Source organism: Pteropus vampyrus, unplaced genomic scaffold (genome assembly GCF_000151845.1).
Source record: "Pteropus vampyrus isolate Shadow unplaced genomic scaffold, Pvam_2.0 Scaffold19, whole genome shotgun sequence".
Classification (NCBI taxonomy): domain Eukaryota; kingdom Metazoa; phylum Chordata; class Mammalia; order Chiroptera; family Pteropodidae; genus Pteropus; species Pteropus vampyrus.
In genome coordinates, this window is record NW_011888800.1 from 5710507 (window position 1) to 5733332 (window position 22826).

General features: G+C 43.3%; 1 protein-coding gene across 1 annotated transcript; it reads left to right on the forward strand.

Annotated features, from left to right (window-relative positions):
- Positions 1-2623: 2623 nt before the first annotated feature.
- Positions 2624-18814, forward strand: THBS1 (thrombospondin 1). The gene is made up of 22 exons (XM_011354896.2): positions 2624-2803; positions 3411-3511; positions 3784-4343; positions 5246-5321; positions 5600-5799; positions 5904-6026; positions 7087-7180; positions 8619-8792; positions 9091-9267; positions 9596-9769; positions 9999-10126; positions 10237-10389; positions 10835-11053; positions 11476-11583; positions 12192-12351; positions 12480-12598; positions 14128-14362; positions 14553-14780; positions 14929-15200; positions 15574-15671; positions 15777-15916; positions 16757-18814. Exons 2-22 carry the CDS (start codon positions 3445-3447, stop codon positions 16762-16764), a joined length of 3513 nt encoding a protein of 1170 aa, XP_011353198.1. The 5' UTR covers positions 2624-2803; positions 3411-3444; the 3' UTR covers positions 16765-18814.
- The last annotated feature ends 4012 nt before the right edge of the window (positions 18815-22826 follow it).

A 22826-nucleotide genomic window follows, 5' to 3' on the forward strand; every position in this document is an offset into this window, starting at 1 on the left:
CCTACCTTGCTGTTCTTTGCTAGATACACAAAATATTTTCTCAGTTATCTTGCTCTCCTTAATCACACACTTGTAGGTTAAGGATACACACACACAAGAGGGACAATATCTCCTGCATTAAAGGTGTAGGTTTTCTTTCCTCTTTTTCCCATTCTTGCTTCTCTCAAAGTTGCCCAGAGGTATTTAGGTTTCTGGGGAACATTTTCAGCTCACGTTGAGCAGCAGCAATATGGGTGAGTTCCTAACAGCTGCCCCGACACCCCCTCCACCATGATTCTTCTTTTCCACCACAACAACTGGAGTACCGTGACTTGGGGATGGCCTTCGTATCTGAGATAAATAACTCCTGTACCACTGTCATCTTTCTCTGACAAGGAAACTCTTCCTGCCACCATATAGATAGCCTTCCTATTTGCAAAGCATGTAGAGGATTAAAATGCTTCTCCTTGTTGTGTTGAAAGAAGCCAAATTCCAAGAGAACTCCAGAGGCATTCCTACAGTCCCTTAGTCACGAAAGCATCTAGCCAGGAGGGGCTTTCCAGCGAGCTTCTATTCCATCCACATGGCTAAGCCTAGGGGAGACGATCTTTTAATAAAAGGAGAGATGTACCCTGTTTTTGTGGACCTCTTCTGGACCTCAAGCCCTCAACTGACCTGCATAAAATTGGCAAGTGTGCCACAAAAAGCAGGGGGCCATCAGCTGGCAGCATTCCTCAGAAAACTGTTTCTAAGTACCTGCTATTATGGAGAATTAGCAAGTGACAAAATAAAAATCACCTTTCAAGGAGCAGACAGGATGCTAGGGAAAGAGAAGGAAAGGGAGGGACATGTATGGCTGCTGACTCTGGAATCTTCAAATCTGTTTGGATGAATCACCGCCCATGACTTCCATGACAGGAATCTGATTTATCATCTGATAGAGATTTATTTCTGTCCCTCAGCATGTGAAATCTATCTGACTGTCAGGTTTAGTTATTACTTAAGCAACAAATAAACATGTGTCTTAGGAACATACTTGTCATCTTCTAGAGGTACTTGGTGTATATTGAGTAACTGGAAAGCACTAACTCCGTAATCCATACACACACACGCATGCACCTTATCACACAACACTCCCACACATGAAAAGTGAAATTGCTGTTTGATGAATGTAAACCTATGGGTGTTTCCAGCAATTAGGAATCCTGCCAGGTGTAAGTACTAAGAAGGTAGGTGAACCCCAGGGCTTCCCCCAGCCCGTGGCTGAGATCCTTATTTGGTGAAGCTGCTACCTGCGCCCTGTGTCTCAGGGCCGGTGTGATAGTGCGAGACCACAGCAGGGGAAGTGTGGCTGCTGACGTCCCAGACCAAAGAGATGAATGGAATTCCAGGCAGCTAGAGTCATGCTGGCTTGGGACAGTGGCTTAGAAACCAGACTTCCAATGACAGAAGCTTTAAGTGGCAGCGCTCATGGCAATTGGTGTACCCACAGAAATGTAACCCACACCTCGGTTTCAGGAGCCGAAAAATGAAAAGAACGTTTAGGGAGGAAACAAGGAAATAAAATAATGGGCAGAGGGTAATTTATTATTCTATGGGTCTGTTCTGTAAATAGTTTAAGACCCTGGAGCCAGATGGTTCTGCAAATCCTCCAACCAGGAGTCACGTTAAGAAGCACGAGTGGGCACGAAAACTGTTTTTCAAGACACAATGTCAATGTTGGCTTGAGAGAACTGGATACGAGAAACTTTCCTTAACATTCCTGACTAGAAATTTGTCCTTGTTAGTCTCCTTGATCAGAATACGCATACCGCCCCCAAGCGGCAATCTGTGGAAGCTCTGTAGATAACTGAAGAAGCGACTTTCGCCGGGGCTTGGGAGGCCGGCACTGGAGAAAGTGTGTCCCGACTCGCAGCGGGAACGCGATTTCTGTACACAGCCCCGCCAGCCGGCGCGACACCGCACTCACCTCCCCTAGTGGGTCAGGCGGAGGGCAGGTGTGCGGCGAGGGCAGGTGCGCGGTGCGAAGCCGGGCGCGTGGTCCCCCACCCCCCTGGGTTGGATGGATGAGGGTCAACAAGTACGCAAAAGGGAACTTCTTTAGACTGGTTCTCTCTTGGTCCCATTTACCCCATCAGGCTGCCTTTTTTCTTTCTTTTCTGTGTCTTTCTTCTCTCTCTCTCTCTCTCTCTCTCTCTCTCTCTCTCTCTCTCTCTCTCTTTCTCTCTCTCTCTCACTAACGGGCTGGGTCTCTAAGTGTGCACCCCTCAGCCATCGCCCAGGTATTCAAGGAGACGAGTTTGTCTGAAAGTCCCCTTAGGGTCTTGGGTGGTTGGCCAACACCCCGTCGCTGCTCGGGATGCTCACCCTAAAGTCATCGGCTCACGTGCTGCAAGAGCTAAAGTGCTGAGCCTGCGTGCGCCAGGCCGCGTGGGCGAGCACCAAATTTCCTGAGAAGTTACAGGGCTACTCTGCCCCGACCCCCGCCTCCCCCTTCATTTTCTAGCTGGAAAGTTGTGCGCCCGGCGGCGCGGGGCGGAGAGAGGAACCCAGACTGGCCCCCCTCCCGCTTCCTGCCCGCCCGCTTCCCATTGGCCAGAGGAAAGCCCAGGAATGTGAGCGCCCCTTTAAAAGCGCGCGGCTCTTCGGTCTCGCCAGCCACTGCAGCCGAGCCGGCCCGCGAGTTCGAACACCCGGGTCCTCTCCCCGCGCAGCTTCAGACTCCGGCTGCTGCCGCCTGCCCGGCGCACAGCGCTCTCCAGGACTCCGCAAGGGTTGCTGCACCCTCGCCGCCTCTCGGTGCCGCTGAGCCCGCGTGCACACAGGTAAGGGGGTCTCTGGGCGCCCGCTGAGCACCAACGCTGCCCCGGCCATTCACTTCGGACTCCGAGACTCCAGCACCTTAGGGTCTTAAGACTTCACTCAGGCTCTCTCCCCTTTCGCCTTCTCCATCCTATCCCTCCTAGCCGCCGGGGGACTAATCGTGGAAGAGCTCTCCAGAGCCATCCTCTCCGATCTTGGGTTTCACAAACCACTCGTCAGGACACCCCAAGATTGCTTCTCTCTCAGTCGCCCCTAAATCTATGTCTTCTAGAGAAGTCTACTTCACGCATACACCCCAACTCCTCCCCCCACCCCGCGCCCTCCTGGTCTTGCTGTTTACCCTCAACTTCCCAAGGAAAAACCCCCAGATTGTTGGTCTCCGCCCCCCACCCCCCACTTTAAAACAACAATCTCCTGCTCTCAACTTTTGTTTTATCCCTGATTCCCTCTCCAACGTAAATCGCGCTCTTTCATTTCAGCCAATGTGAGGACAGTGTGTGTGTGATTGGGGAGGGGGGGGATCCCCAGGGACCTGGCGCCATGCCCAGCCCCGGTTTTTGCCCACCCTTCCTACTTTGCTGCCTCTGACCCTGGGCTATGCTTCCTCCTGCAGGCTCCCTCCTGGGCACAAACAGCTCCACCATGGGGCTGGCCTGGGGACTCAGTGTTCTGTTCCTGGTGCATGTGTGTGCCTCCAGCCGCATTCCAGGTGAGTCTGCATAACACCTTTGAGGGCGGATGGAAGAGGAGGTGCTGGTTACCCCTCGTGTGCCTCCCTCCCAGCCGTCCTCTCCCAGCTATTTCTCCCTGAGCCCTGACTGAGCATCAGGTTGCAGCTTCCTTCCAACCATGGTGTTTATTCGGTTTTCAGCAGTTGCCAGTTTTCACCCTGTCCCTCTGGCCCCACCCCTCAGAACTGAACCCCCCATCCCCTGGTCCCAGTCGAGAAAGCTCACAGCGTTTCCTGCTCCTGTCTAACAGAGTCTGGGGGAGACAACAGCGTGTTCGACATCTTTGAACTCACGGGAGCTGCCCGAAAGGGCTCTGGGCGCCGGCTGGTGAAGGGTCCTGACCCTTCCAGCCCAGCCTTCCGCATCGAGGATGCCAACCTGATCCCCCCTGTGCCTGATGACAAGTTCCAAGACCTAGTGGATGCTGTGCGGGCAGAGAAAGGTTTCCTCCTCCTGGCCTCCCTGAGGCAGATGAAGAAGACCCGGGGCACACTGCTGGCAGTGGAGCGAAAAGACCACACCGGCCAGGTCTTCAGCGTGGTCTCCAATGGCAAGGCGGGCACCCTGGACCTGAGCCTGACTGTGCAGGGGAAGCAGCATGTGGTGTCAGTGGAAGAAGCACTCCTGGCCACCGGCCAGTGGAAGAGCATCACCCTGTTTGTGCAAGAGGACAGGGCCCAGCTGTACATCGACTGTGAGAAGATGGAGAATGCTGAGCTAGACGTCCCCATCCAAAGCATCTTTACCAGAGACCTGGCCAGCATCGCCAGACTCCGCATCGCAAAAGGGGGTGTCAATGACAATTTCCAGGTGAGGCCTCTTTTCTGATTCCTGGTCTATGGGGTCGAATGCTAGCCAACTGACCTGTCAGGAGGCCTATAGCAGGAGAAGCAGGGGTTCCCATATAGGAAACACTGCTTGTGGACTAAAAGCAGTGGTTCTCAAACTTTAGGGAGTTTCAGAATCACCTGGAAGGCTTAAAACACATACTGCTGTAGCTCACCCCGAGTTTCAATTTCAGCAGGTCTGGAGTAGGGCCTGATTATTTGCATTTCTAACAAGTTCCAAGTAAGGCTGATGCTGGTAGGGGTGTTCTGGGAACCACACTTTGAAAACCACTAAATGAAACAAATGGTTTTCCTATAACAGCCTATTCAAGCTTTAGATATTCTTATACTCGGGAAAATAACTTATCTCAAATATGTTCAACTGATTTTAATGCTGTTTGAAATAGACACTTTGTTCAAGCAGAATAAATACTACTTTGCTATTTGATCCCTCATGGGGATGTAGCCAGTCTCAAATAAAAGATTAAAATAGTGGTTATTTGCTGCTGCAGTTTCTTCCTTGCTTAAACTTCTAGATATTTGTAACTGTGGCTTTGAAACTCCCACATATAATTCTTTGACACTGGAGAGTGTCATTATATCCTCCAGCCTTAGTATCGGATTCCATTTCCTGCGTACCCAAGAAGGCTGATAACTGGATTCTTTGTAAAATATTAAAGACTTGGCAGAAGTCACAATTAAGATTTTGAAGTTGTTTGGCAATTGATGTCGGTGTGTTATTTTGACATGGGGATCTTAAAAGGGTGCTCTTTGAAACTTTTAGAACATCTATTGTGTGCTTTTCCTAGCATAAACAGTGTCCCCTACCCACGTACCTCCCCCCTCCCCTGTACTCTACAAGTAACCTGTGTCCTCTGCCCACAGGGGGTGCTGCAGAATGTGAGGTTTGTCTTTGGAACCACACCAGAAGACGTCCTCAGGAACAAAGGCTGCTCCAGCTGTGAGTACCCTTCTGTTTTTCAGGGCATGTGAGGAAATGGGGGAATTCCACCCAAAACAAGCTGAGAAATTTAAGCAGTGTTGGCTGTGTATAAATTACCCTGGATAACATAGTTAAAAGGTATTTAAAAGAGACCTTAAAGTCTATGCCACACACATATCCCCTCCACCTGTATCCCTCACCCCAAATGAAATGTCTGACATCTAGGTACTCTAGGGGCTGGCTGGTGAGAGCCTCTTCTGTGACTTTTCTCATTGTGTGTGTTTGCTTTTTGGCAGCTACCAATGTCCTTCTCACCCTTGACAATAATGTGGTGAATGGTTCCAGCCCTGCCATCCGCACTAACTACATTGGCCATAAGACAAAGGATCTGCAGGCCATCTGTGGCATCTCTTGTGATGAGCTGTCCAGCATGGTCCTGGAGCTCAGGGGCCTGCGCACCGTCGTGACCACGCTTCAGGACAGCATCCGCAAAGTGGTCAGTGACCTCCGCACCCAGCCCTGGAAGTTGTATCACAAATGGCCCCGAAGGATTTAAAATGAGGTTGGACACTAATGACCTTTCTCCCCTCCCCCCTTTAGACTGAAGAAAACAAAGAGTTGGCCAACGAGCTAAGGCGGCCTCCTCTCTGCTACCACAATGGAGTTCAGTACAGAAATAACGAGGAATGGACTGTTGATAGCTGCACTGAGTGTCACTGTCAGGTAAGGGATCTCTGCAAACTAAAATACGAAGAGTTGATGGCATGCAGTCTCTGGGAAAATACCCCATTGGCCACACAAGCTCTTTTTATGTTCCATGGCCTGATACCAAAGTGGGTTGTTGTTGTTGTTGTTGTTGTTGTTGTTTTTAAGATGCAATTATGACATCTATAAAATCTTTAAACGTTCAGAAAGTTTTTCAAAGTATTAATTATACCCCACGCTAAGTATCTAAAAGAACAAATCTACTAAGACAGTGGAATAATTTACCTGCTTTAGTTCAAAGGCTAAGTGTTGAATGTCAGGTAAATAACAGCTCGTTGGAACATTCCATTTTCTCCCCCAACCCTGATTTGTATTTAGCTATGACAAGGAGATTCTTTTAATACACTACCGATTATTATTCAAATAACTTAGCCTGGTGTTTTTAGGATGTAACTATCTACTTAGCTCAGATGGCACTACCTACAGTGTGTGTGTGTGTGTGTGTGTGTGTGTGTGTGTGTGTGTGTGTGTGTGTGTGTGTGTGTCTCACTCTCTCTCCCCAGTGCCAGTGGCAGGTGAGTTTGGGGGTTTACCTGGCTCAAATACAAATCATGGATTGCTGGATTTTGGAACCAACTTTGTTAAATTCCCATTCTTCTCCAATATGATGTAAAACCAGATCTATCCATGAGAAAGATATGCCTATTGATCTTTTCTCTATAAAGATAAAATATTTTAATTTAAAAGTCCTGGCTGAGTTTTATGAGATTGATTTCAGATGCAGATTAATAGATTTGACCTATATTTGGTGGTTACCTTTTAAATTCTTCATGCTGTAACTTCTACCATTGACTAAGTAGCAATTAAGAAGGAACTCTCCAAGGAATGAAGTGACAAGTAAACTAGCACTAGAACTGTCTCTACTGGTGGCTGCAAATAAGACCTATTAAAATTATTCCAGTAGAGTATTTATAGCCCTGATCTTGGTCCATCTTGTAACTGAAATGTTATAATATGTAAACTTTGTTTGCAATCAGTATGCTTAGTAACCCATTTCTCTCTCCCTCTTGCCCTGCAGAACTCAGTTACCATCTGCAAAAAAGTGTCCTGCCCCATCATGCCCTGCTCCAATGCCACCGTTCCTGATGGAGAATGCTGCCCACGGTGTTGGCGTAAGTTCCTAAAACTGCGAAACCATTCTTCAGTGACTAGGTCAATTTTACGTAAATGCTGGACAGCTGAACACAACACTGGAACCCCACCCCCATCTCCATATTTTTTTGTTATTGCTGTATCATCTGGTTAACTGACAGCTTGTCTGCTGTATAGAGTCAAAAACTCCAGTGTGACTAAGTCTTAATAATGCCTCTAGATTATGGTATAGGCAATAATCTTGGTAAAGCATATTGTATATTTGGAGGAAAAAAGAGATGAATTTGTAGCAGTAATAGCTCTAAGTTCACTGCTTCTAGATTTTGACCTATGACATAGAGTTAAGAAAAATCTGCTCACCAGAAAAATCTATGGGCTTTAGTGCAAGCATTGGACTAAATTGGACCTGAAAGTTCTATTCCTGTAGATAAATGGGTAGGAGGCCTAAGAAAATAACAGCAGTTTGAGTTTTAGGGCACTAAAAGAAAAAAGGCACGATTGTCCCATGGCATCCTATGCCTGGTTTTTGTTGCCACTATAAATTAATCACTGTGCTGAGATAATATCGAATGTAGTAGGTACAGGTCAAAAATGATTCATCACAATTGAGATAAATAAAACAGGAAAGTAACACTCACCTTGCACACACTCCTACACCTACACATACTGGTCACAGCTTAGAATAACCAGTCTCATCCAGGGATCATGTTCGCAGTATTGGCACTGTAATAATCATTTGTAGATCTATTTCTATTCAGCATTCACTTCAAGTGTGGGCTAAAGGGAACAAAGCTAGCTGAAGACTAGTGGAATTTTAAACTTGAATCAAGGATTGCTAGGACATCTTCCAGCTGATGGCAAGAGAAAACAAGTTCTGTATCTTGTATCTGATACAGCTAGATGTTATTGTAGTCATGGTGCCTGAGCAGATAGTAAACAAACACATTCTCTTGTGAAAATATGTGCAGAGAAGGCCCCAAATGCTAGGGTGAGAAGAGCAACACACTGATTAACCTCATGACCAAATTGGAGCCTAAAGCCAACAGCAGCGGAGCTCTCTTCAAGTTCATCTGTCAAACACATGGTCTGTGGCTCCTTCGAAAGTCAAGTGACTCCTGTAAGCTGCCTAAAACTCTGGTATTCTTGGAAGCCTGAGACTGGAAATGCCTACCAAGAGAGCTTAAGAAAAAGAAACTCATTTGAAATGCTGAGGAGAAAGGAGGTAGTGATGAATAGGAGAACACACACTGGGAGAAGGACTGCACTGTGCTGACCCAGGCAAAGCATTCAATTACCCCGATGCAGTAAACATAATAACCTGAACAAACCCCTCGGCTGTTGGCGTAAGAAGTAGATTGCTTTTCGCCCTCTGGCCAGAGAAGCAAGTCCTGAATAGAGCAGTCTACAGACTATCTAGTCTTAAAGCTCATGTGCTAAATGAACTCTTTCCCTCTGCAGCCAGCGACTCTGCAGACGATGGCTGGTCCCCATGGTCTGAGTGGACCTCCTGCTCTGCAACATGTGGCAATGGGATCCAGCAGCGTGGCCGCTCCTGCGACAGCCTCAACAACCGATGCGAGGGCTCCTCTGTCCAGACGAGGACCTGCCACATTCAGGAGTGTGATAAGAGATGTAAGCATCAGGGCCACTTAAGAATGTGAAAAACTGACCTGTTCTTTAATCACCTAGAGTGACTCCATAGCACAGAGGTGAAGAGGACAGGTCCTGGACTCTCTGGATCTACACCCTAATTCTGTCATCTACCTATATACCCTTGAGCACAATTTACCCTCTCTGAGGCTCATATCTGCACACTGGGGATGACAGTTCTTGATAAAGTTATTTTGAGGAATTTATTTAGATAACATTTAAATCAGCACAGAGCTTGGCTCATGGTAAGCACTCTATAACCATCAGCTTTGTACTTTAGTTAAACAGGATGGCGGCTGGAGCCACTGGTCCCCATGGTCATCTTGTTCTGTGACATGTGGTGATGGTGTGATTACAAGGATCCGGCTCTGCAACTCTCCCAGCCCCCAGATGAATGGGAAACCATGTGAAGGTGAAGCTCGGGAGACCAAAGTCTGCAAGAGAGATGCCTGCCCTGGTAAGTATGAGCACACTGCCTGGCTAAGGGCTGAGCCCCCAGCAGCTCTGCTCAGCTGGTTACTTGGCATCTGAGCCATCTGTTCAGTGGGTCATGGAGGGGGAAAGGTTATTTCCTAGAGAAACAAATAGAAGCAAAGCCCTGCATGCTCAGTAGCTTCTTTTAATGAAAAACAAAGAAAACCCTTTCAAACTCACCCTCTTCCCAAACATTCTTCCCATGTGCCAGGGTAGCAGAGGTTTCTTGAACAAACTTAGGAAAATCTTCTTTGACAGGTGAGATGTTTGAAAATTGACTTTAACTTTGCATGTGGTTCACTTTTATATAGTTAATGGAGGCTGGGGTCCTTGGTCACCATGGGACATCTGTTCCGTCACCTGTGGAGGAGGAGTACAGAAACGTAGCCGACTCTGCAATAACCCCACTCCCCAGTTTGGGGGCAAGGACTGTGTCGGTGAAGTGATGGAAAACCAGATCTGCAATGAGCAGGATTGTCCAATTGGTGAGCCATGCAGCCCAGGACGAAACCACCTGTGGGTTTTTTATGAAATAAATGCCATAGTCAGCATTCGAGGGAGTTCCAGCTTTGAATGGTCCTAAGTGGTTTGATTACTCTAAAACGCCAGATGGACAACACAATCTCAACAAGTTATCAGTTACACTGTATTGTTTAAGTGACCAGCATGGCGGTTAGCATCTTAGACCAAACCTTTGCCTGTCTCTTGTCTCAGATGGATGCCTGTCCAATCCCTGCTTTGCTGGGACCAAGTGTACTAGCTACCCAGACGGCAGCTGGAAATGTGGTGCATGTCCTCCTGGCTATGGTGGAAATGGCGTCCAGTGCAAAGATATTGATGAGGTGAGGAACTGATGGCTCCGAGTTAGATCTAAGAAAGCGGCTAACCTGTCCTAACCATTTCCGATGGCAGTGTTTTCTAAACATTAAGCAAACTGTTATTTCTCCCATAGTGCAAATTAGTGCCCGATGCCTGCTTCAACCACAACGGAGAGCACAGGTGTGAGAACACAGACCCTGGCTACAACTGCCTGCCCTGCCCACCACGCTTCACTGGCCCGCAGCCCTTTGGCCAGGGTGTGGAGTATGCCACTGCCAACAAACAGGTACAGTAGGCCAGACCGGTAGACTGTAGTAAATGAGGGGTGTCCTTGACTGAAACGACTAGGAAAGGGAAGAATGTCATTTCATCCCCTAAACAAAAAACAAAGAAGGGATGGGGAGATAGAGGTGAATGCACAATCCAGCTTTTAGAATGACTAGAAAATCCAATGTAAATCTGTCACATTTGCAAATGCTGCTCTGGAATAAGTTGTGAGCCAATGGACTTATGAATGCCTCAGTTCTGAGCAGTTTCAGGAAAAACACATATGAAACAATGTTAACCTATAACCTGGACACCACAGGGGGAGAAGGGGAAGGACAGAGGTAAACCACACTCTTCCCCATGGAGGCTCTGTCCAGAGATGACAGGGACCTGGGTTCTTCTTGCTTCTGTGGTATTTGGAGACTTGAAGGCTCTGCGTTAACATGAGGATGTCGTACCCTCAGGTGTGCAAACCCCGCAACCCGTGCACGGATGGGACACACGACTGCAACAAGAATGCCAAGTGCAACTACCTGGGCCACTACAGCGACCCCATGTTCCGCTGCGAGTGCAAGCCTGGCTATGCTGGCAACGGCATTATCTGCGGGGAGGACACAGACCTGGACGGCTGGCCCAACGAGGACCTGGTGTGCGTGGCCAATGCAACTTACCACTGCAAAAAGGTAAAACCTGGTCCCCTCATGTGCCTCCAGAGAGAGGGCACGTCACCCTTATCAAAAGAATAGCCTAAAGTATTTTAAATGCTTAACGTTTGAAAGTGAAACTGAAAGATTGTCACCCAAATGCAGAACAGCACTAATTCTTAATATCAAATCACTTGGTGTCAAGAATATGAGGGGGGCAAACCCATTTGGCAGTTGTGTTCCAAAATCCGTTCATTACTCTACCACATACTAGCAGAGTGACTTGTGTTGCCAGCATGTATGAAGCCTACGGCATTTATGCAAATTCTGTATATATATCCCCCAAAGAAAATATTTTTCTTTCCATAAAAATTTTACAAAGCAGGATTTAGTTCTTTCTTGTATGAACTGAGCAAAGGGCATGCAAAGTGCGGCTGTAATGTGCATTCTTCTCTCTCCAGGATAACTGCCCCAACCTACCCAACTCAGGGCAGGAAGACTATGACAAGGACGGAATTGGCGATGCCTGTGATGACGATGATGACAATGACAAAATTCCAGATGATAGGGTAAAAACAAATGTTTTCCATTTCTCTTTCATCTTATCTATTCAATGACAGCCTGAAACACGTTAGGATTAGATGAACTTAGAGTTATAGGGAAAAATATACCAAACTGATATGATAAGAGAAGAATTATTGTATTTCTGTAGTTTGAGAACACAGATGTTGCCAGGAGAATTTTTAAATGAGGGTTTTGTTTTTCATCACAACCTTCTCTCCATTTGAGCGAGAAATTATAATAAACAAATGACAGTTTGTTCCCCAGATTTATTTCAGATGTCTTATCTAAATTATAGTAAAATTTCCTTTAGGCATACTGAGAACTGAGATGATGAGCTTATATTTATCTCTCACTGACTTAATAACCAAAAGGAATCCATGTTTCATTCGTTAGGTCCTGGCTTTTAACTTTTACAGTGATCATTTTACACTTGAGTACTCATTTAGTATAGCCCCTAAATAGAAAATAACTGTTGCAGATTTTTGCAGATACATACATACATGCATTTATGCATACATACATACATACATACATACATATATAATGCATATGATTTGAGTCTTGAGCTCTTTTCACAGACAGGGTGGTATAATGCTCCATTTCTTCTTTGTAGGACAACTGTCCATTCCATTACAACCCAGCCCAGTATGATTATGACAGAGATGACGTGGGAGATCGCTGTGACAACTGCCCCTACAACCACAACCCAGATCAGGCTGACACAGACAACAATGGGGAAGGAGACGCCTGCGCTGCAGACATTGATGGGGATGGTAAGACATTCCCTGACCCCAGCAGGCCCGTGGTGATGGTGACTGCACTCAGCCTTGGCTGTGTGTGGTTTAGTTGAAACATCTGAGGCTAGAGATTCCAGTTCTTACTTGCCCTCTTTTCTCGGCAGGTATCCTCAATGAACGAGACAACTGCCAGTATGTCTATAATGTGGACCAGAAGGACACTGATATGGATGGGGTTGGAGATCAGTGTGACAACTGCCCCCTGGAACATAATCCAGATCAGGTATGTGGACTCCTTTCAAAGTCCTTCAGTGAAGGATTGGAATACCTATTTTCTAGACCTCTAAAAAATAGAGTTCAAACACTTTCATTACCATGGCTCTCAATGTCTCATAGCCAATGACAATATTTTCATGCAAACAGTTTGCCTGATGTAATCTCCTTACAGAGTCCCATAGATCTTTTTAGCGTGACAGTCTTATAACTTCAATCATGTCTTCTAAAAGGTGTTCGTGACTTGTTCAGCGTGATATATCATTAAGATAAATTATACAAAGCAGAAATCTATGACAACTCTAGTAATAATCACTTTATCTGACAACTTTAGTAATATTAATCATATTTAAGACTAAAAGATGAAAGAAAATATCCTTAAGCAAAATAACCATTTTCGTGCCTAATGCTGTAATCTGCCTGTAAGAAAATCATCAAACTGAAAATACTTCCCAAAAGCTGGAGAAATTCCTGTTCTGTCAATTCTTCAAAAGTGTTTGGCATTGCAAATAGGTATCGTTCTCTGCCTATAGTAGGGAGTGCTACAGATAGACATTAGCCAGAACAGGTTCTACAGGGACAAAAGTTAAGGCATTTTTTCCCTAAAATGCATTGTTCTGGAAATTTAGAAAATTCGAAAAATGGGAACATCTTTATAACATTCAAGATACAAGAAATCTAGCTTTTTCCTCCTAGTGTTTGCTCTTATGAGGTCCTATAAAGCAAAGAGCAACAGGATAAAGAGTTCTGGGGCCATAACAGGAAAGTTGGAATGGTCTGAGATAATTTTGCTGATCAAATGGCATGGAGGGTAATCTATTTTGAGTTTGGGTCTTATAATTAAACTTCGATATCATTTAACCTCCCCGGATGAGTTTTTGGTTCCTCAAACTGTGATAAAATTCATAACAAAATTCAGGCATGCAAAAATCTTACTAGCAAAGAACGAATGCTGGCAAGAACTTCAGTTTGTATATAAATAATCCTTAAGCATTCCATGCACACTAGATAATGTAAAAGGACTCTGAGAAATAGTTCTGAAAAAACTCAGAATTTTTACTTTACTTGAGCCAACAGATGACTATCCTTATGGACTAGATGTATAAAACTAAGTACCTAAAAATAAACTAATTGATCCTTACCGTATGCATTACCCAGTATGTGCAAAAAGCTTGCCATGTTTCCATGAGTTAATGGCCTAGAGTAGAAGCTGACATGTCAACAAGTTTACAACTGAAACCCTTCAATAGAAAATAACAATGTACCCAAAGAATTTCATTTAACATTAAGATACAAGTAGTTAACATTGCATTTCATCCTTAGTGATTAAATAATGCTATTAATTTAGAAAACTTTGTATTTTTTATAAAAACATTTAAATGTCCCTTTTCAGTTTTTTTTTGTATAAAAACAAGGATCAAGGAAAATCTTAATTTGTACATATTACTGTCTTTTGGCAGTAGCATATAGACATGAAACCCCACTGGCCATAAGTTATTATTAATGACTTATACTTTACCCTCTGCTTCTGTCTGTTAGCTTGATTCTGATTCAGACCGCATTGGAGATACCTGTGACAACAATCAGGATATTGATGAAGATGGCCACCAGAACAACCTGGACAACTGTCCCTATGTGCCTAATGCCAACCAGGCCGACCATGACAAAGATGGCAAGGGAGATGCCTGTGACCATGATGATGATAATGATGGCATCCCCGATGACAGAGACAACTGCAGACTTGTTCCCAATCCCGACCAGAAGGACTCTGATGGTAAGTCAGTAGAGCCACTTTTTAAGGGAGTAATGGAAACCATGGCTCTCTGGATTGAGGAAATTAAGACAAAGATGAATGCATTTGAGAAGATAAAGAGACTAAAGGCCAACTTTGACAAGATAGTGAATTTCTGACACCAGTAATAGTGTTTCAGAATTTCACGGATCTCTTGCCTTTTTGACCTTAGGTGATGGTCGAGGTGATGCTTGCAAAGATGATTTTGACCATGACAACGTGCCAGACATTGATGACATCTGTCCTGAAAATGTTGATATCAGTGAGACTGATTTCCGCCGATTCCAGATGATTCCTCTAGATCCCAAAGGGACGTCCCAAAATGACCCTAACTGGGTGGTACGCCATCAGGGTAAAGAACTTGTCCAGACTGTCAACTGTGATCCTGGACTTGCTATAGGTGAGTAGTGAGTTCTTCAAACAAAAAAGAAAAGAAACACATATAGAACCTGGCAGTTGTGTGTGTCCTTATGGGTACTAAACGATGTCTGAGATGTAATGAAAAACCTTCTGAAAGTTTTTAACCTGGGTCTGGCCTTGTCTTCCAGGTTATGATGAGTTTAATGCTGTGGACTTCAGTGGCACCTTCTTCATCAACACTGAAAGGGATGATGACTATGCCGGATTTGTATTCGGCTACCAGTCCAGCAGCCGCTTCTACGTTGTGATGTGGAAGCAGATCACCCAGTCCTACTGGGACGTCAACCCCACGAGGGCTCAGGGATACTCAGGCCTTTCTGTGAAAGTCGTGAACTCTACCACAGGGCCTGGTGAGCACCTGCGGAATGCCCTGTGGCACACAGGAAATACCCCTGGCCAGGTAAGAACACCTGCAGAGAGAGAGAGATGACAGGTGCTTAACTAGCACAAGGGATGCTGTGCTTTGACCAAGACTCAAAGAGGTCTTATATGTCACGTTCCCGGCATCTGAGAGGGGAGCTCACCATAACTAGTCACCCTTCAAACCCAAAGGCCGTTACGGCCTCTTCAAACAAAAAAGCTCCTTCCATTCTTTCTACTTTATGTGTGCATTCAAGGGCACACATCAAACGAAAGAGGCCTTGGGAAAAATCCTACATTGCATTCCCCTAACTTAGATCAACTCGGTACCTTTAAGCACTGTTTCTTATGGAATGAAATAGAAATCTCATGAGGGAGCTGTGTTCCAATCTTTCCTTTTCCTTTTCCTTCAGGTCCGTACCCTGTGGCATGACCCTCGTCACATAGGCTGGAAAGATTTCACTGCCTACAGATGGCGTCTCAGCCACAGGCCAAAGACTGGTTTCATTAGGTAAGATTGCACTGATTAAATTTCACTTATAGTCACACACCAAAGGGCAAGAAGGAGAAGACCAAAACCTAGGGGTGTCACTAATGAGATTTTTTTTACCTGCAGAGTGGTGATGTATGAAGGGAAGAAAATCATGGCTGACTCAGGACCCATCTATGACAAAACCTATGCCGGTGGTAGGCTAGGGTTGTTTGTCTTCTCTCAAGAAATGGTATTCTTCTCCGACCTGAAATATGAATGCAGAGGTAGGAGCAACATTATGGTGAATGTACACTTGACATCTCTAGTTTTGAATAATATTAAGAATGCCCCTTATGGGACAGTCTGATTTAAAGACTATTTTACAGACAAGGTTATCTATATTTTGCTGTCAAAGACACAATGATAATGAAATAAGGGCTGTAACTGTGGCTTATGAAATCCCAAGTCCTTGTTAATATTAATTTGCTTAGCAATCTCTGTGTTCTTCATACACAGTGCAAAGGTAAATTGCAGACAAGCTCCTTACAGTTTAGACCACATTAATAATACTTTAAAACTTTACATGCTTCCATGTCTTACACATTCCTTTAAGTTTTATTTATGACATTATAGCACAGGTTGTCTTTCACACCTTTCCCTGTTATACAAGAAAGGGAAGAGTATTGCCTTTATATTGGCATATTAAATTAATTTTCACTACTTACCTTAGCTTTTCTTCCTCCATGCTTATTCACTTAAAGGTTACTTAAGCTCACATGGAGTCTAGCATTGGGCCTACCAAAAAATAAGTGTTTAATAAATGTTTACTGAGGCAAGGCTTAATGCCAACAAGCTCAATTGGAGTGAAAAAAGATGACTGATTTTACTCAAGATATTTAAACATTGCAGGCCTTAGAAAGCATAACTTAAGTTCTACAAGGTCAGTCAAGCTGTATTGGTGTCCTACAACAATGTTCAAACAATTTAACATTTAATTTTATAAGCTGACAATCTTAAATTATGCTTTTCTCATTATAAAAAGCTACACCTAGGTCATTTGACTGATATTATGATAATGCTTTTATGAATTTGTTTGTTTATATACTTCTGTGTTTATTTAACAGATTCCTAATCATCAAACTGTTGATCAAAAGACTGATCATAACCAATGCTGGTATTGCACCTTCTGGAACTACGGGCTTAAGAAAACCCCCAGAGTCACTTCTCCCCGCCTGCCTTTTTTTTTCTGCTTGCATCAGTATGGACTCTTAAAACATGTGACTTGCCTCAAGAAAATGCAATTTCCCAAATCAGACTCAGCCTTCAGCCTCTGAATGAGAAGAGAATCTTCCAAGAATACAAACAATTACTTCGGTTTGCTTTTGAAAAAGCAAAACCATCCACGTGCTTCAGTTGGAAGGTGCCAGCTCCATTCAGCTTTTGTCAGAGCAGGGTGCTGTTGTGAGGCCACCTCTGAGCAGTGGACTCAAAAGCGCTTTCAGACATGAGAGAAGGGAGGACTCACTAGAATTGGCAAACAAAACCACCCGACCTACTCCCTCAGGAATAGGGGGAGCAGGGGCCAAAGCCTTGAGGGCGCATACCCAAGAGACAATTGTATGAGAAAATATGTAGAAACTGTTACATGTTCGGTACTAAACCATTTTCAGGGGATTGAAAAACTATTGCTGGATTTTATGATGCTGACTGGTGTTAGCTGATTAACCCACGTAAATAGGCACTTAACATAGAAGCAGGGGAGGGAGGGAAGGACTGGCTTCTGCACTTCCTCCTGGATCTCCACCCCTCACACGTCCCCTATAGAGATCTGAATAGCGAGTCAGAATTAAAGCAGAGTGTAAGGCGGTACTGGCTGCCACACTGCCTGGTTACAATGAAATTGTTGGTTTTATTGCAGATGTAGCAGGAAAATAAAACCTACCATCTCAATGAGCACCAGGCTGTCTCCCAAGGGAGGGGCAGCCATGCTTGTACTTTTATGGTTAGAAAGGCACAAAATTATCAACTAAAACATTCATTTTCTCTTTTGTCCTGAATATCATGGAGTTTTCCAATTCTGTTTTAGATTGTAGTTTTGTTTTGTTTTTACAAACGCTTTACAATGTAAAATATTTATTTTTTACTTACTCTGGAGGATCTGTCTGAAAGACTTCATGGAACAGGAAGAAGTGTAAGGACTACCCATATCATCTTTGTTATGAGTCTTCATGACTGTAAGATTGTAAATACAGATTATTTATTAACTCTGTTCTACCTGGAACCTAGGTTTCACATCAAAAGTGTTTGAGAGCAGGTAGTTAAGATTTATCAGCAAATCTCTCACAAGAATGGCACAAGGAAAATTAGCAGAGTGAGCTGCTCTTCACTTTGTGCTTAGAGTAAATGATTTTGGATTGTTTTGTCTTTTCAAGTGGAATTAGCTGGTTGTCTGTTTGCAAGTGTTTTTAGATTGTAAAGAAAGCCATGAGGACTTTAATACTGTTTTACCCCACCCCTTGTGCCTATTTCCAGGGAGAAGAAAAGCATCTACACTTATTTTTTCATTTTTTCCAAAAGAAAAAGATGACAAAGGTGAAACTTATATACAAATATTACCTCATTTGTTGTGTGACTGAGTAAAGAATTTTGGGCTCAAGCAAAGAGTTTAAGTGTCTAACAAACTTAAAGCTACTGTAGTACCTAATAAAGTCGATGTTGTACATAGTATAAAAATTCTTTGCAGAAAAGTATTCCCAATAAGGAAATAGCATTGAAATGTTAAATACGTCTTCTGAAAGTTGTTTTTTCTATCATCTTGTATACCATTGCTCTATTTTTATAAATTATTTTCTCATTGCCATTGGAATAGATATCTCAGATTGTGTAGATACGCTATTTAAATAATTTATCAGGAAATACTGCCGGTAGAGTTAGTATTTCTATTTTTATAAATGTTTGCACACTGAATTGAAGAATTGTTGGTTTTTGTTTTGTTCTTGATTTGTGTTTTGCTTGTTACCCACCCACCCCAGTTTTTACTATTTGCCAATACATTTTTCTAGGAATGTGCTTTTTTTGTACACATTTTTATCCATTTTACATTCTAAAGCAGTGTAAGTTGTATATTACTGTTTCTTATGTACAAGGAACAACAATAAATCATATGGAAATTTATATTTATACTTACTGTATCCATGTTTATTTGTTCTCTGCTGGCTTTATGTTAGGAGATACAAGTAAATTCCATTCTTAAACCAATATGGTATACTCAAAAAGAAGTTCCAGTAGGTAATGGTTAACATTCAGTTTCTATATGATTTAGGGAGATTGAGTTGCTTAGGCTTAGAATATACATTTACTGGATTTATGGAGGGAAAAAAAGAACAAAAAAAATTAGCCTGTCACATTAAAAACACAAGAAAGAGAACCCCCAAAATTTGGGCCCTTAAAGGATACAATTTTATATTTTACTAGTCATTAAATGTCATTTATTAAATCCTTTTCAAAATCTAGTTTCTGGAAATAAAAACAAAGGGAAAAAAAAACAGAAGTGAAGCACATGCAATTCTCACACCTACATTTTCTGACACATGAATGATGGCCCTGAGCCAACACAATTGCATGTTATGGAGAAGCTTTAGAAATGTTATGAGGGAGGAATTGTCCTTGAAAAGTTGAGCCAAACACTATAGATATCACCTCTTGGAGAATATATCTTTGGTCAAAAACAGATGACCAAAGACAATGGTAGAATTTGGAAGAAGTCCTAAAAATATATACATAAAAAATCAAATTATTTTATGAAGAAAAGGCTAAAGCATTACCATAAGCAGACCCTGAGTTTCAGGTGGGCTAACCACAAATGTAGACTACTGACCAATTAACTTCCAGTTTTAGTAAGAACAGGTAGAAGAAATTTCATGAGTAGTTTAAAGGTATGGCTTTGAGATCCATTAGATGCTAGAAAGAACTAATGAGTGAGATAGAATCTTCTTCCTTTGATTTTCCTCTCTCATTCTAACAAGACTTATCTAGCCTAGCATAATCATATGTAAGTACAAATTGCTAAATCATTTTATGGCACCCAAGTGAAGAATCAAGAACTAGAATGTGTTGATAATAGTTATAGTTTGGAAACAGATTTGGAAAAAAATGATTCTTTGAAATATGATATCATTGAACCTCAGACATGTGAAGTCTTAGGAGGGAATTCTAATTCACTTTTAAGTAGCAGACCAAAAGTAACTTAAAATATCAATGTGACAGAAAATGGAACAGGGGCTTGTTTCCCAAGCATGTTCCATGTTCACTCTGAGACTGGCCTTTAAATCAGCAGATTGTATTGAAATAAAGGACTTGGTAAAAATTTAAATAATGACACCAAGGTGAGAGCTTTTTCCTCCTACCATTGTCACTTCTAGTCAAGATGGTGAAAGTAGTTAAACACTATGCTCACTTCCTCCCATGACATCAAAATTACAACTCAATTATAGAACCACCACCCTTGAAAACCACCTGAAGACTAGCTGAACAGAACTCCTATAACAGGATATACAAAAGAAGCCACATTGAAATTGGTAGGAGGGGTGAAGACATGGAATGGGTTGGTCCCACACCCACGTGCGGTGGGTAAGAGTTGTGGGAGATAGCTCCCCTGTGGAAGTCCCCCTGAGGAGTGAGGGGTCCCAGCCCAATACTGGGCTCCCCAACCCAGGGCACCAGTGCCAGGAAGATGAGTCACTATAACACCTGGCTGTGAAAACCAGCTGAGATTACATTTGAGTAAGACAGACATTCCTCTTGGGGGACCCACACACAGACTTACTGACTCACTTGCTCTGAACTCTAGCAGTGAGGCACCAGGGACATACAGGGAGGAACTAAATTGACTAGGGTGAAGGCTGGATTAGCAGGGTCAGGGCAGCTCTCTCTGGAGAAAGAAGTGCTGGCAGGTACCACTGCTCCTTCGTTGAGTTCTCCCACAACCCAGCCTTCAGGTGGATGCCAAATCTGAGCTCTCCATTAATCTGGCTAATACTGTTCATCCTACCTTGGTGATTCCCTGAGAAACTGTCCCACCCAACTAGCACACCCAGCCCAACCCACTTGCAGTGACTTTTCTACACAAGCAGCCCGCCTCAGCTCAAGCTGCACACTTTCCTAAAATCTCTCAAAGGTCCACAAACTCCAATAAGCAGTGGCTAGCCTCAGCGTGACCTGTACCTCTTGCTAAGCAGCCCCAAGTCCAGCACAAGCAGCAACCAGTCTCGATCTTACATTATAACTCCCATCAAGTGGCCCAAGACTGGCATAAGTGGCAGCCAGTGTTGACTTGGAATGTAGCTTCAACTAAGCAGCCATAAACCTAGTGAAAGTGGCAGCTGGCCTCAGCTCACATTGTGGTGGCCACCAAAGGGTGCCAAGCCTGGCACTAGTGGCAGCCAGCCTCTCTCAAGTGCCTCAAAGTCCAGCATAAACAGCAACCAACTGCAGATCACTTCGTAGCTCTCACCTGGTGGCCACAAGTGGGGAACAAATGACAGCTGAACTTGGTCTGCACCAGAGCCCCTCCCAAGACGCTATAGAACCAACAAACCTGGCAGCTAGTTTCAGATCACACCAGAGTACCACCCAACCAGCTCCACAAATGACATATCTGAAGTGTGGACTTGGCTGGCACTAGAGTCTCACAAAAGCAACTCCTGCTCTGTTGAGTCAGCCCCCGCACAACAGCTTGTCTGGCATAGTCACAGCCAGTCTTCGTAGCCAGTCAGCCTGAGGGTCAATTCCACCCACTGATGTGTCAACAGCGATCAAAGCTCAACTACAAGAAGAGGGCACACACACCCCACACAAAGGACACTCCTAGAGCACCTGGCTCAGGTGAACAGGAAGAATGTGTCACTGGGCCTCACAGGACATCTACTACACAAGGCCACTCTGCCAAGACTGGAAGATATAGAAGATCTTCCTAATACATAGAAACAAACACAGAGAGGCAGCCATAAGGAGGAGACCAAGAAACATGATCTAAATGAAAGAACAGGACAAAACTCCAGAGAAAGAACTAACCAAAATGGAGACAAGCAATGTACCAGATACAGAGTTCAAAACACTGATATAAGGATTCTCAAAGTTGATAAACTTTTAGCCAGATTCATAAAGGAGAGAGAGCCCAAATAAATAAAATCAGCAATGAAAGAAAAGTGACAACCAACACCACATAAATACAAAGGATTATAAGAAAATACTACGAACAATTATACGCTAACAAATTGGACAACCTGAAAGAAATGGATAAATTCCTAGAAACATACTATTTTCCTTGGTTGACTGAGAAAGAAACAGAAAATCTGAACTGATAACTACTAACAAAATTGAATCAGTAATCAAAGTCCCAACAAACAAAAGCCCTGGACCAGATGGCTTCACAGGTGAACTTTTCCAAACATTAAAAGAAGAATTAATACCTACTTTCTCAAACTATTACAAAAAAGGTGAAGAAGAGGGAAGGCTCCCATACTAATTTTTACAAGGCCACAGTACTCTGATGCCAAAACCAGACAGAGACTTCAAATAAAGGAAATTACAGGCCAATATCCCTGATAAACATAGACACAAAAATCCTCAACAAAATATCAGCAAACCAAATTCAGCATTAAAAAGATCATACACCATAATCAAGTGAGATTTATCCTCAGAATGCAAGGTTGGTTCAATATTCACAAGTCAATTAACGTGATATACCGCATAAACAAAATGAAAGATAAAAATTATATCATCAAATCAACAGATGCAGAAAAAGCATTTGACAAAATTCAATATTCATTTATGATAAAAACTCTCAGCAAAATGAGGATAGAGGTAACATAACCTCAATGAAATAAAGATCACATATAACAAACCCACAGCTAACATTGTACTCAATGGTGAAAAGCTGAGAGCTTATCCTTTAAAATCAGGAACAAGACAAGGATGTCCACTTTTACCACTTTTATTCAACAAAGAACTGGAAGTCCCAGCAACAGCAATCAAACAAGAAATAAAAGGCATCCAAATAGGAAAGGAATAAACAAAACTGTCATTTGCAGATGACATGATATCGTATAGAAAAAAAACCTAAAGAATCAACCAAAAAACTACTAGAACTAATAAATTAAGTAGCAGGATACAAAATTAATATGCAAAAATCGG

Excerpts from the sequence above, each read along its gene's own strand:
- THBS1 (XM_011354896.2), top strand. The coding sequence starts at position 3,445 with ATGGGGCTGGCCTGGGGACTCAGTGTTCTGTTCCTGGTGCATGTGTGT. Across the intron at positions 4,344-5,245 it reads GTGTCAATGACAATTTCCAG|GGGGTGCTGCAGAATGTGAG; the intron begins GTGAGGCCTCTT and ends CTCTGCCCACAG. Across the intron at positions 11,054-11,475 it reads CAACTTACCACTGCAAAAAG|GATAACTGCCCCAACCTACC; the intron begins GTAAAACCTGGT and ends TTCTCTCTCCAG.